Here is a 13,814-nt window from a genome sequence, read left to right as displayed (position 1 = left end):
AAGTGTGATAATATATAACAAGCATATTATTTATTATCATGACGTATCATTGCATTTCATGCAAATTAAATATGATTTTATTGCTCTCAGTTGAATTATATGTGTCTATTCCTTCTTAGTTCTGATTCGTATAGACAGAAAATTGATTTGGGCCGAAAGTGCTCAAGATATATTTAAATAAATACAATTTTAACCAAAACCAACTTCTATATACATTTCATTTCTTCTTTTTTCCCACTATTAAACTAAATTGGTAAGTTTATTCATGATGTAGATCCAGCTTTCATTATTATAATCTACTGATGCATTCCTGTCAACAAGTTTTGAACATCTAAGTTTGGCTTGCCGCTGTTGAGCAATGCTCCAGATTCATTAACACGTACTGGAAAAACAGCAATCTCGTGACCAAATCTTATTGCCCTCATCAATTTGTGGTTGTTTTCTGAAACGAGCCACAAAGCATTCGTAACAATTGAACAGATCAAATGTGAATTTCAAACAAGGAAAGAAAACACAGCCAAGAACCAAGCCTAGTCTAGAGCAAAAACGGCTACACTACTCGTGTGCATGTAGAGTAAACCTAAAGAGTGTTCGTTGCTCTTATGTTAACCTACAGATTGTCCATCGGTACGAAGTTCCCAGTCCTGTTTATTCTTGAAAGCCTATGCACAATGAAAACGGTCATGCAGAAAGCCAACACCGAAAAGAGGAGAGAAAAGGCAGTGGCAACATTCCATGGGCTTCCATTGTTGGGCTCAGAACCGCCTGATATGAAATCAAGAAGAATCCAGTCACAGCTAATGGAATAATGAGCAGATCCATGCCATCGTCTGCCGAACATCGGATACCATAATGCAGCCGACATCTTACTAGATTTCCCGATTGTGAACTGAACATCCTGTGCCAATCAATAATGTAAACTATATAACGAAAGCTTGGACACAAACATAAAGATTTAGTCCGACGGCCACATGTTTCAGTAACAAAAGATCTTGAGTAAGTGGAATATTCATCTAAGCATGTAAGTATCTTTGGTAAAGGATATAAAGTCTCAATCAACACACATCCAGGAAGGATAACAAACAATTCAAAGCACGCTCACTATGGTGCATTCGATTTGTCAAGATGTTACCAACAAGGAATTACACCTTTTCTCTTTGTTTCAGTGTTGGTTTGAACTTGCTGATTAGCATCAAAGGAAGTTACCTGTTGAAGACGATCCATGGTTCTCAGAGGCCTCGAAAATTCAAAATAGTAAGTTCCCGTTCCATCACCCCCCGATGCATATGGGCTGTCATCCTTTATGAAGCCTGTGTGACGGAAAGTTAATAAGAAATTAACATTGACCCTGAGCATAAATCATCTTCAGGCAAATTGACAGTAGCAGACCTATTAGCATAGACAGGTTAACAGAAGCACGGCTATATGCCTGCAAACCATCCAAAACAGCCGTTAGGCAAAAGTGATTCTTTGTCTCAACGATTGCACCATGTCACAAAAAGGAAGGTCGGTGCTTTATCAACATGGTCCAGTTATGGAATTCATCCGAGGAAGATGAAAGTTGAGGCGATCTTCAATTTCAGATGAAAAAAGGAAAGAAAGAAGTGGGCTTGACTACTCTCTAATCTTCGGCTAGAACTTTTCAGATTGACTTGGCACCAGCACAATACACACAAAGAGACATGCATATATACAATTGTAGAGGAGTATGTGATGTGACCAATACAGTTATTTCAATTGATGAAAGTTTCAGAAAAAAGACCAAAATGGAGAAGAAAACATTTTATTTCTGGTACACTTACCTGAGTGATCAGTTAAGCTACTGTGCCACCATGATCCTTGCCAATCATTCTGTGCAGTGGTGTCATTACCTAATTTAAAGGGAAAAGAACATATCTATCATGAGAAAAGAGAAAAGTTACAAGGATTTAATCATCCAGGCATTCTTTAGTCTAGGACCTAAATGACAGAGTTAATGAGAAATACAGCAGGCAAACATATGAAACTAAACCAAATTTTGGAGCTAATATGCATCAGCAAATGAAGTCTGCCTTCATATTAACAAGTTACAATCTGGATGCATGATGCAGCATATGATTGTCTGCCTGCCATTGTCCAAAGGTAAGTTGCAAACACACCTGAGGGGCTCATCCCATCAAGGAATCGACAGTGTGGGTTCCAAGCATACACATCTACCAAATGGCCAAACCTGTTTTGATGACCAAAACATTGATAAAATGTTGGACTAAAGTAATCCACTAACCTACCACTTAGGAGAATATAGCATTAAACTACAGTACCTGTCACCTCCATATCCTTCTCTGTTGTCAATTGGATTTCCGCCATAGAGACGTCCTGGAATAGCATTGCCTAATGAGAAGTGCATAATGTCTACTTCATGGCCATGGCAAGTCTTGTTCGTGCAAGTACCTGGTCCTTGTTCACAGCCACCCATCTTACAGTAGATTCCTTAGTTCAATATATAGATCAATCGAAAAGTATAAGATTATAAGGCTAAACAAGGTTGAAGAGTAATTACTGACTTACTTTATGGTAGGATGCATTTTCACCAATTTGGAACATTAGAGCAACAGATGGACATTTCCTGCTGTCTCTGCATGAGACAGGAAAGAGAGAGATGAAGCTTCACATTAATATTGGCAAAGAAATTATTAATGATTAGGTCTGAATGAGAATAAGAGTTGAAGATTCAAGTAATAAGTCATAACCTTAAAATAATCTCAGAGAATTCATAACCAGTAGTAATCCAAATAATGAGAACAGAGATCATAATTTTGCAGGACAGTTACGATTTAAAACCTAGTTTGTTAACAACATCATAATTAGTCTCTGTGGCAAAAACAGGGGTCAATCAATTGTTTTAACCAATCCATCAAAACTCTCTAAGCAAATTAAGTGAGCAACAGTAAAACATAGCACAATTACTATACAAAAGGAAGAAAATAAACTATTAGACACTTGAAAACAATTCAACCTAATTAACCTTTACACTGGAATCTAGAAATCCATAATACATACACTAAAGAAAACAAAAAATCACCTGAAAAGCACTGAAATTACGGTTTCAAGAGAACAACAAACGACCAACAGAAGTCAACAATTACATTCCAAAACTATTCTCTAATCTTTCAATTTATTAAAAAAATAACAACAAAAAGAAAAAGAGCACAGGAACATAGATACACTTGTCGTATATAAGTATTTCCACTCAGTTCTAAATGAGCTACTGAAAATTCCAGAAATAATACCCTTGAGTATATCTATAGTATCCATTAACTTGTAACATGAAGTAGGCCTCTTTCCCGTCATGCACTGCCTAATAACGAAGGAAAACCACACAAATTAATACCAAACGACAAATTTGAACATATAAGTTAGCAGTGATTTTCCGAGCTCTGATCTGCCACCTTGAGAGTCATTTTTCCCTCACTATATTCTTTATCAGCATCCGGGTCTAAGGCGGGTAAGAGGGGGAAATTCGACCCTTCAACGTCCTTCCAATCGTCCACTTTCCCGTCGACTGTGATGATGCCGGGTATGAATTGAGCCCGGACACGGATCCCCGAGCCTTTATCGCAGTGCCAATCCCCGGACTCCGTGTGGGAGTTCACTCGGCCGAAAACTGCGGTTGCAATGAGAAGCGCCAAGACTCGAAGGCGAAGCATAGCCGACTTGGAGGAAGAAAATTCAAAGGCTTGGCGTTGGATTGCCGTTTTTATGTGCTTATTTGATAGTTTAGTTTCCAATTACACCTTCCAGAATATTTCATACCAGACCAAGAAAACATGAAAATAGCATTTTCTACCTTATTGTCGGGAGCTTTTCGAATCTAAACCCAAATCTTCAAATTTATATCCAAATTCCAAATAAAATAAGAAATTATACCAATCCTAATTATTCAAAATTTTTGGCAGGTAATGAATTGAGTACCAAATCTATTTAATATTCAGCTTCTAATTTTCGGAAATTTTGATATTCAATGTCAATTAATTAAATTGTACAGAGTATCGAATTATTTTTTTTCTATATTTTATAACTTGTCATTATATATATATATATATGTCTTTAATTTATAATATTACTTCAACTATTTTCTCAACCCTAAGTTGGGATATTGGATAATATGTTTGCTATTTTTTATTATTATCATAAATAATTGAGTTTAATGTAAACCCTGTGATATTGTAAATAATTAAATTATCTCTATTGAGAAAAAAATAACAATTTAACTTCCTATATTTTTTAAAATAAAGCAACTTGTCTCCCTGTCTTTGCTTTCTTTAAAAACACAGGGGATAAATTATTGTATTTTAAAAAATACAAACGACTAAATTACTATTTATTTTTTTTATAGGGAGATAATTTGCTCATTTACAATATTAAATGGATTGCTTGCGTTTTTTTTTTTTCTAAAATGATTACGCACTTCTATTTTATAATGAAAAAAAAAAAAAGAGTAAAACAACTGGGGATTTGACTTGTAATTGATAAGGAGGTGTAAGCGTTCTAATATCATAGATTGTTTTTGTAACTCATTACAAAAATGAGACATTTGATTTTATAAACCACTAAGTTCCGAATTCCTTATAGACAAAAAATGTGGAATAGCAATTCAAAGTACAAGCACAGGACAGAAAAGAATTAGGATACGTACAGAGATTTGAGAAAAGCTAGAAATACTAAACTATAAAATACAAATTTTAATTGTAAGCTGGGGAAGCAATTGTTGTGTTCAGCATGGGTGTGCTTATTAGTTGTATATATACATATCCAGTTTTGGTTTGAATTAGGTAGAGACAAATGGTTAATCTTTCCATTTCTTGAGAATGAGAATATATATGAGCATAATTTAGAGGTGGAAAGGATTTCAGGTCAGAGACAACACAAGTTATAATTGTAACATATTACATAACATATTAATTGGGTAAATAATTAGGTTTGTCTTTGATCAGTAGCCTTGGAGAGGATTGGTGTTTGGGAACAAAAGTAGGATGCATATTGCATAATGATGATGCTGCCAAACAAATATAATATAGACCCTAATCTTCCCTCTCAGATCCACTTAATTTGGCAGCTACGCACTACTGAGTTCCATCTTAAATTCAACGCCCTTTTTGATCGACGAACATTGAGAAAATATCTTCAGTGGTGTCACTTGTTCTAGTCTTGTGTTCCTCATCGTCGTCTCCAAGACTTAAGGTACTCCGGTGCATGGCGATGAGGCTATTCTGATCCATTTTTGGTTCGCTGTTTTCAGGATTATTTTTTCTGTTTTTCGTCCTTGAGGTTGTAGATCCCCCTTCATGGTTATCCTGGAGTTGAAGTGCCAATTCCAGGCTCCAAAGCACGTCACCCATTGTGGGCCGGTCGACCCCATGATCCGCCAAGCATTTCTCTGCTGTCTCCGCAAATTTCTTCAGACACTCCGGGTTGATCTTTCCTTTGAGTTGAGGATCAATGATATCTTCCAAAGTCTTGTTCCTTGCACATCGAAGAGCCCAATCTGCCAGGCTCACTTGCTCTTTTGGAAGGCTTGGATTCAGGGCTGGCCTAGCGCATAGTACCTCGAAGAGTACCACTCCAAATGAATAGACGTCCGACTTTTCTGTTAATTGTTGCCTTCTGAAGTATTCAGGGTCTAGGTAGCCGAAGCTGCCTTTTACCACAGTGCTAACATGGCCTTTGTTCATGTTGGGGCCTGTTTTTGAGAGCCCGAAATCAGAAACCTTGGCGACCCATTTGTCGTCCACGAGAATGTTTGTGGTCTTCACATCTCTATGGATGATGGTGTACTTTGCACCCGTGTGGAGATAGTGGAGGCCGCGGGCCGCCCCGATGCAAATCTCCAGCCTCTGCTTCCAGGAGAGGGTGGTTTTGTTTCCCTTGTAAATATGCTCCCTCAGTGTTCCCTTTCCCATGTAATCATAAACCAATATCATTTCTCCGTTGTCTTCACAAAATCCGATCAACGACACCAAATGCCTGTGCCTGAGCTGAGAAAGCATCTCGATTTCGGTCTGGAACTCGTTCACTCCTTGCTCCGAAGACGGGTTCGATCTCTTGATGGCCACTTGAGTATCGTTGTCAATGATGCCTTTGTACACTTTCCCGAATCCACCAACTCCAATGACGTTCGACTCGTCAAAATTCTTGGTGGCCGTCTTGATCTCCGCTAAGCTGAAGTAGCGGCAGTTGCTAGCAGCGTCATTTGAAATATAGACGCCGCCTTGACTTTTGCCGCCCATTGTAGAGGATTTGGACGCGGAATTATTGCTGGAATTCCAGGATATTGGCAACCAACTAGGCCCTGACGCCGGGTCTGCTCCAGGGACTCTCCTCTTCCTTTTGTAGGCCACCAGAATTATAACGGCTGCTATCCCAACTGCGGCGGCTCCTCCTGCTGCTCCGGTGATCACGACCGTCGAAGTTCCTGATTCTTTCTGATCAGATCCGAAAGACTTTGGCTCCATTTCAGCATCCTGATATTTCTTCATCAAATCTGACATGACAGGGTTAGGTCCCGCGAGATTGGATTTTGCATTGTCACTGAGCTTGAATATTTCTAATCCATTGAGAAGGGCATCAGCAAATTCAGGTTTCGATGCTTTGTAAGGATGAAGCGCCAGCCAGAGCTGATCGGTGTTGTTGTTGACATGAACTACATAATCCCTCTTGGTGGGAGCTGCGACCGAACCTGTCAACGCAAATACATCAATTTCACTTGCTGCAGTTTTGTTATTAACGAACACGTCGAAAACTCTCTGGTTGGTTCTCGTCATATCTGAATCACACCAATGCAACCTGAGAAGGTACATGAAACTAGGATCCACTTGGAAAATCCATGTCAAGTTGGCTACCGAGTTTACAGTCGCCTCAGGCCCCATCCTTCGGTAAGTCCTATAAACATCTAATGGTGCCATATAGGAAGGCAAACCTTTGTAATTCACTGTTACATTGGCTTGTGTGGCAACCCCATACCAGGCCCCGTATAAGTAGACGGTATCATCATACCAACTCCGCATCAGCCCATCGGAGTCGTTTGCCGGCGCAATATATTGCCCCCCCACGTTTAACCTAAACATGGTTTCCATGCTGCTGGCCTCGATGGGCACCGTTGAGGCTTGTTGATCATCATTGATGGATCCTGCAGCTGTGCCAGCCAAAACGGGATCCGCATCAAAAAGAGCAGGCGCAGAAATGACCTCAATGCCATTCACAAAGGCGAAAGAATTAGCATATTTATCAGATGGCTTGAAGGTGAGAGTAAGAGTGGGATCTTTGCCTGCAGCCAGATAGTATTCTTTGATGAAGTAGGCCTGAGAAAGTGCTTGGGCAGCCAAATATGAGCTAAAATTGCTCAACAAAGTGACCCTCCCGGCAGTGACCGAGAAATAAGAGTTGGATATGTTGAAATTGGGATAGGAAGAAGGATAGAAATGGAGGCGAAGCAAAGTGCGAGAGGTTGAATTCTGGAGGGGTAATAAGTAAGCTGTCTCGGATTTGAAAATCCTGGCGGTCATGTAAGGAACGGTAGAAGGTAATGAAGGGTCTTGGGTATCAGACTTGGTCATCACACCCTTATCAGGGGACAAAATGTATTTCTCGTCGGTCTCCCATGTTCGTTCATCGGCATCTTTCTCGCTGGCGGAAGAGCCACAGTTGAGGATCAATGCCTTGAGGCGATGATGACCATGACCAGGACCATGATGACCAGTACCATGAATACCGTTGAGGAGAAGAGAGAGGCTCAAAAGAGAAAGAAACAGTATGTGATTCTTGGCTTTCATTGCCACAAGATATTATATTAATTAGAAAAGAAGAAAAAGTGGCATACAGAAATTGGGCGAAGCTATTCCTGTATGCCTGAATTTTGTTTTTCTTTTTGGTTGTGGAACTTTTTCTTATTTGTTTTTTCTGTTTGGTCTTGCTCTTACGGATTTGAGTTTGAGACAGACCCTTTGTTGGTCTCCATGAAGGGATTCAAGGGTGGGTTTCCAAGACAACCTCCAAATGTTGGGAAATGTACAGTAAAGTAAAAAAGAAGAAAAAAAATTGATGTGTTTGATAATTCCTGTGGCTTTGTCGTTTCTGACATGGCTGTCTCTCTTCATCCATTGATGGGGTGAGATAAATTAGGCAGAAACCAACGAAGAGGAGTAAAAATCTCCACCCTTTTGAGGTTCATAATTATACTAATTTTGGGTCGTTCACAAATGAGGAATTCAACTCCATTCCTCAACCTTATATTTTGTTTTCTCATTAGTATTCTTGAATTGTATAAAATATTTTAATAGATATGATCCAATTCCAGGTTTTGTCATAAATATGAACATACACTTTAATTTAGTAGGTATATCCTTTATGGAATTTGACATATTTATACGTAATTTGATATGAATGTATTTATAAATATATGATAAAGCTGATCTATGGTGAATATAAAATTATAATTCAGCACAATCAATTAAAACTTCATTTGAGTAGATAGAATTATATCAAAATTAGTATAAAATGCTTATAATTTCAATGTAAATTTCTTTATTAATTACCTCTATTCTCATCTGCTTCAAGTTTCCCATTGCCCGATACATCATGTATGTCTTATCTTACAGAGCAAGAATGTGATCTGACCGTTAGTTTGTCCAGCGGGTAAGATACACGACCAGCCTGAGCGAGTATCGCAGAATCCAAAACTCAATTCTCCTTCTCCATATATTTAGGGCAAAATAAGAAGAGGCGGATAATACAATGTCCGAATATTGAAATCAGCAGCTGACTCATCTTCATCACTCTTTACTCTTTCCAAAAACAAAGGTTAAAATAAAACCAAAGAAGAGTCCTTTTGGTCACTGCTCTCTTTGTATGATCTTTTGCTCAATTTCTCTCTCTGGAATCTTTCATCTCTCTCAGTAGACTTAGACTGACAGACAAAAAAGGGTTAAATATTCCCCACCTTTTTATCTTCTCTCTTATGCAATGGCCTCCTCTACTCCGCCCCCGCACTGTACTCTGACCACCACCAAACCCTCCCATAACCACCACTTCCACCACCTCCAAAATCATCAGCGCCACCAGCGTAGTTCCTCTCACCAGCACCACAACTGGACCCCTCAAAAGTTTTCTTTGATCAACCATGCTTCTCATGCCGCTTCCCCTAGGCCTCCTCCCCCCTCCGCCACTGCCGCTGCCGCAGTTGGAAGCCCTAACTTCCCTTGTCTCTCCGCCGCTGATTTCACAGGTCGCCGCTCCACAAGATTTGTCTCAAAAATGCACTTTGGCCGCCCTAGGTCCACTGCCTCCAGCCGCCACTCCGCTGCTGCCGAGGAGGCGCTCTACCAAGCTATTAATTGTAATGGCGAGCTAAAAAGCATGGATGATATTTTACTTAGTTTTGAGTCGAAGCTTATTGCGTCTGACGATTATACCTTTTTGCTACGAGAGCTGGGGAATAGAGGGGATTGGTTGAAGGCGATGCAATGTTTTGAGTTTGCAATCAATCGCGAAAGGAGAAGGACTGAGCTGGGGAAATTGGCTAGCTCGATGATTAGTACTCTTGGTAGATTAGGCAAAGTTGATTTAGCCAAGAAAGTTTTTGAGAATGCAGTGCATGAAGGGTATGGAAATACTGTTTACGCTTATTCTGCTTTGATTAGTGCTTATGCAAAGAGTGGATACTGTGATGAGGCTATTAGGGTGTTCGAGAGTATGAAAGACTCCGGCTTGAAGCCAAATTTAGTGACTTATAATGCTTTGATTGATGCATGTGGAAAAGGGGGTGCAGATTATAAGAGGGCTTTGGAGATTTTTGATGAGATGTTGCAGAATGGGGTGCAACCAGATAGGATTACCTACAATTCACTTCTTGCAGTCTGTAGTGGTGCGGGGTTGTGGGAGAGCGCGAGGAGTTTGTTTGATGAGATGGTTTATAAGGGGATAGATCAAGATATATATACATATAATACCCTTTTGGATGCTGCATGTAGTGGTGGGCACATGGATGTGGCTTTTGATATAATGGCTGAGATGCCTGCAAAGAATATCCTGCCGAATGAGGTAACATATAGCACTATGATTCGTGGGTGTGCCAAGTCAGGGAGACTGGACAGGGCTCTGAATTTGTTCAATGAGATGAAGTTTGCGGGTATTAAATTGGACAGAGTGTCTTATAATACGTTGCTTGCTATTTATGCTAGTCTTGGCAGGTTTGATGAGGCTTTTGCTGTTGGTAAGGAGATGGAGAGCATTGGGATTAAGAAAGATGTTGTGACTTACAATGCTCTGCTGGATGGATTTGGTAAGCAGGGGATGTATGATAAGGTTAAGGAACTGTTTGCAGAAATGAAAAAGGAACATCTCTCTCCTAACTTGTTAACTTACTCAACATTAATCAGTGTTTATTCCAAAGGAGGTCTATACAAAGAGGCAATGGAGGTATACAGGGAATTCAAGCGACATGGTCTGAAGGCTGATGTCGTTTTCTACAGCAAACTGATTGATGCCCTGTGTAAGAAGGGGCTGGTGGAATCATCTGCATTCTTGCTTGATGAGATGATGATGGAAGGCATCCAACCTAATGTTGTTACTTACAACTCAATCATTAATGCCTTTGGTGTGTCAGAAAATGTTGATCTTTTAGAGTCTCAGATAGAATCCTCCAAAAAAATGGTGATTCAGCATATTCCCGACAGTGAGATCGAAGACAAAGAGGACAAAATAATAGAAGTTTTTAAGCAGTTGGCTTGTGGAAAATCAGGTCATGAAAAGCGTGATCAGAGGGGGCGAAAGGATTTCCGATGTGTTTTGGGCGTTTTCCGTAAGATGCATGAGATGGAAATAAAGCCCAATGTCGTTACCTTCTCAGCAATTCTTAATGCTTGCAGGTATCCTTGTTCTGCAGATTTTATCTATCTGTGCTAACTTGTGTAATTTTGCTACTAATATTCTATATTGTATTCTTCATGATACTTATTTCTTGTTTCTATCGAAGAATGAGCAAGTGGTACTTACTTCTCTATAGACACTAGAGTAGTTCTTGTTGGAGAAAACTATAAAGCATACATGAATCAAATTTAAGGCTTCAACTGGTTGTCTGCATCCTTGCAAAAACTATAGATTCCAGAATTTTATCAGTCAAGAGTTTCATAAATTGTCTGTGGTTGCAGCCGTTGTAATTCATTTGAAGAAGCTTCATTGCTACTAGAGGAATTGCGTCTCTTTGATAATCAAGTTTATGGAGTGGCACATGGGCTTCTCATGGGTTACAATGAGAAAACTTGGTCGCAAGCTCTATTGCTTTTTGATGAGGTGAAGCGAATGGACTCTTCAACAGCCTCTGCTTTTTACAATGCTTTGACTGACATGCTATGGCACTTTGGCCAGGTAATGTTATACAGATCAAATGCTGATGCTTGGAAATAATTATCTTAAGACGTTATTACAACTGTGTGGTTAATGCCCCTCCTGGGGTTCCCAGACTACCCTTTATTAGGCCATTGTACGCAGTTCAAATTCTTATTTCAAACTTCAATTTAAAGTTACAGTGATGAAATGTTTTAGTAGTTTAGTAATGAATGATAAATTTTTGATTCTTAAGATTATGAGATGGAGAGGTCTAAACTGACTGTATCTTTCTTTGCTGCGTTCCTAAAGTCAATGAGTCAAAGAACAATTTGTTTAGCGAAAGAGTTTAAAGAACAATTTCAGGTGCATGTTGGTCGTGAAAGTGGTACCTTGGCAGTTCAGCAGCAGAATGGCATCCTGGCAATTAATCATGATGAATTGTTAGCCTGCATCATTGTTAACAGTGAAATCTAGCCATTTGCCTCTGCTACCGTTCTGTCTTTGTTTGGTAATTTGTTTCTTATGGATTCTTAGATGGATCATATGTGCTAATACTCTTCTAATCAGGGGAATGGACATTGATTTTCCTGTTATACTCTGAGAATATATGAAGCATGGGAGCTCGGAAGATATTTATCTTTTTTGTTTGACTTAATACTGTAATACACTACTTGATGGTGAATTTTATTTTAGACCAGACATTAGAATTAGAACAGTAGTACGCATAAGGATTGCTGAAACAAAATATGATTTGAAATTTTCTTTCTATGTTCATTTTCCAGAAGAGAGGTGCTCAACTTGTGGTGCTCGAAGGAAAACGTCGAGAAGTATGGGAAAATACTTGGTCTGAGTCATGCCTGGATTTGCATCTTATGTCCTCTGGTGCAGCAAGGGCAATGGTTCATGCCTGGTTGCTGAATATCCGCTCTATCGTTTATGAAGGCCACGAGTTGCCAAAGCTGCTGAGGTATTTCTCTGAATTTATCAGACTTGTGATGGTTTCAATTGTGTGTTAAACAATTGGATTGCATTTTCATCAACTTGCAGCATATTGACGGGGTGGGGCAAGCACAGCAAAGTAGTGGGTGATGGTGCACTTAAGCGCACGGTTGAAGCTCTGCTCCTCAGCATAGGTGCGCCGTTTCGTGTTGCAAAGTGTAATATTGGGAGGTTTATATCAACTGGAGCCGTGGTGGCTGCTTGGTTGAGGGAATCAGGCACACTAAATGTGCTGGTTCTTCAGGATGCCAGAACCCATTCAGGCAGCAGAAGGTTTGACGTTGTCCCAAATTTACAAGAGTTACCATTGTAGTTATTAATGTAACTATTATGTATCATGTTACCAAGATTTTTATTGTGTAATAAATGTAAATTTAAAGTATTTTCTTTTGTCTTTGTCGATTTCAACGTCTTGTGATTTGGGTGATATGGAGAAATATGAAAAGAAAAGGCAACTGATTTTGTTCCAGAATTCCCACATAGAAAGAAATGAATGAACAACCTATACCAGCCGGTTTGCCCAAAAATGGGTCAATTATTCAGCATTAAAGATCAGGGCTGGTTGATGTCATTCCCCACAGGCCCGAAGCTATTAGACTGAGCAATGGATCAGTATAGCCCAAGTGGTTAGGCAAGATGTCAATGTGTACATGGCCTCTTACTCCTCCTTTATCCACCAGCCTTTATTCAATTTTCTCTTGGGGGACTATAATACATAAATCTTGCTGGGCAGTTGATTGTTTATGAAGACATATATGCCAGTACTGTACCTGGTCTCTAAATTTACCAGAAAGGGGTAGTGGAAAAAAAGAAGATTGTTTTTTAGAAAATCTGTTATTAATAGAAATAGATGAAGACTTAAGTTATTGAGCACGGGTTGTACCAGGGCTAAATGTGCAATTAATACGTAAGAAAAGTAAGAGTTGATTAAGTCAGACAACAATTCTCAAATACCCAAAGAAGGGAATATTTTTGTAAAAATTCTTATCCCAACTAAGTTTGGCGAACCATATTAATTATATAGCAATTGTGATACACTTATTTTATAATTGATTGGTTTCTTAACTATACATCAACCACAAATATAATTGATTCATGTTATATCAAATTTAAATTAGATTAGAATTTCTCTTGGAATTGGTAAATTTATGAACAAGTAAAGTCATCAATGAAATAAGAGATGAATACAATTAGTTTTGGTATATACATATATAGTAATAGTAATAACTAGATAGAGACTGTCGGTACAAGCGCTGAGATTGATATTTATTTTAAAAATTTTAGTAGTATGTATTTTCTCCTCCAATTGATGTATCTATGAGTATGAGAAAGGAGAGAATTATTAATCATTGTATGGTATACACCTATCCTATTAATTAAGGTTACGGAAAAGTCATGGGGGACAGAAATGAAGATGGGATGTTTATGTTGAGCGAAAATGATTAGTAAGGCAT

General features: G+C 39.0%; 3 protein-coding genes across 3 annotated transcripts; 1 reads left to right on the top strand and 2 right to left on the bottom strand.

The window, feature by feature from the left end:
* LOC105163032 lies at nucleotides 384–3,772 on the bottom strand. The gene is made up of 8 exons (XM_011081235.2): nucleotides 3,429–3,772; nucleotides 3,270–3,337; nucleotides 2,548–2,614; nucleotides 2,301–2,455; nucleotides 2,139–2,209; nucleotides 1,803–1,871; nucleotides 1,207–1,310; nucleotides 384–898 (listed from the first exon to the last, which is right to left on the bottom strand). The coding sequence occupies exons 1-8, from the start codon at nucleotides 3,684–3,686 to the stop codon at nucleotides 611–613; spliced, it is 1,080 nt and encodes a 359-aa protein (XP_011079537.1). The 5' UTR covers nucleotides 3,687–3,772; the 3' UTR covers nucleotides 384–610.
* Nucleotides 4,815–8,129, bottom strand: LOC105163031 (receptor-like protein kinase ANXUR1). Its single transcript, XM_011081233.2, has one exon. The coding sequence runs from the start codon at nucleotides 7,806–7,808 to the stop codon at nucleotides 5,124–5,126; it is 2,685 nt and encodes an 894-aa protein (XP_011079535.1). The 5' UTR covers nucleotides 7,809–8,129; the 3' UTR covers nucleotides 4,815–5,123.
* Nucleotides 8,796–12,768, top strand: LOC105163030 (pentatricopeptide repeat-containing protein At2g31400, chloroplastic). Its single transcript, XM_011081232.2, has 4 exons — nucleotides 8,796–10,901; nucleotides 11,184–11,400; nucleotides 12,144–12,328; nucleotides 12,409–12,768. The coding sequence occupies exons 1-4, from the start codon at nucleotides 8,998–9,000 to the stop codon at nucleotides 12,671–12,673; spliced, it is 2,571 nt and encodes an 856-aa protein (XP_011079534.1). The 5' UTR covers nucleotides 8,796–8,997; the 3' UTR covers nucleotides 12,674–12,768.

The sequence above is a fragment of the Sesamum indicum genome, linkage group LG6, assembly GCF_000512975.1.
Source record: "Sesamum indicum cultivar Zhongzhi No. 13 linkage group LG6, S_indicum_v1.0, whole genome shotgun sequence".
Taxonomy (NCBI): domain Eukaryota; kingdom Viridiplantae; phylum Streptophyta; class Magnoliopsida; order Lamiales; family Pedaliaceae; genus Sesamum; species Sesamum indicum.
This window is presented reverse-complemented; position numbering and strand designations above follow the sequence as displayed.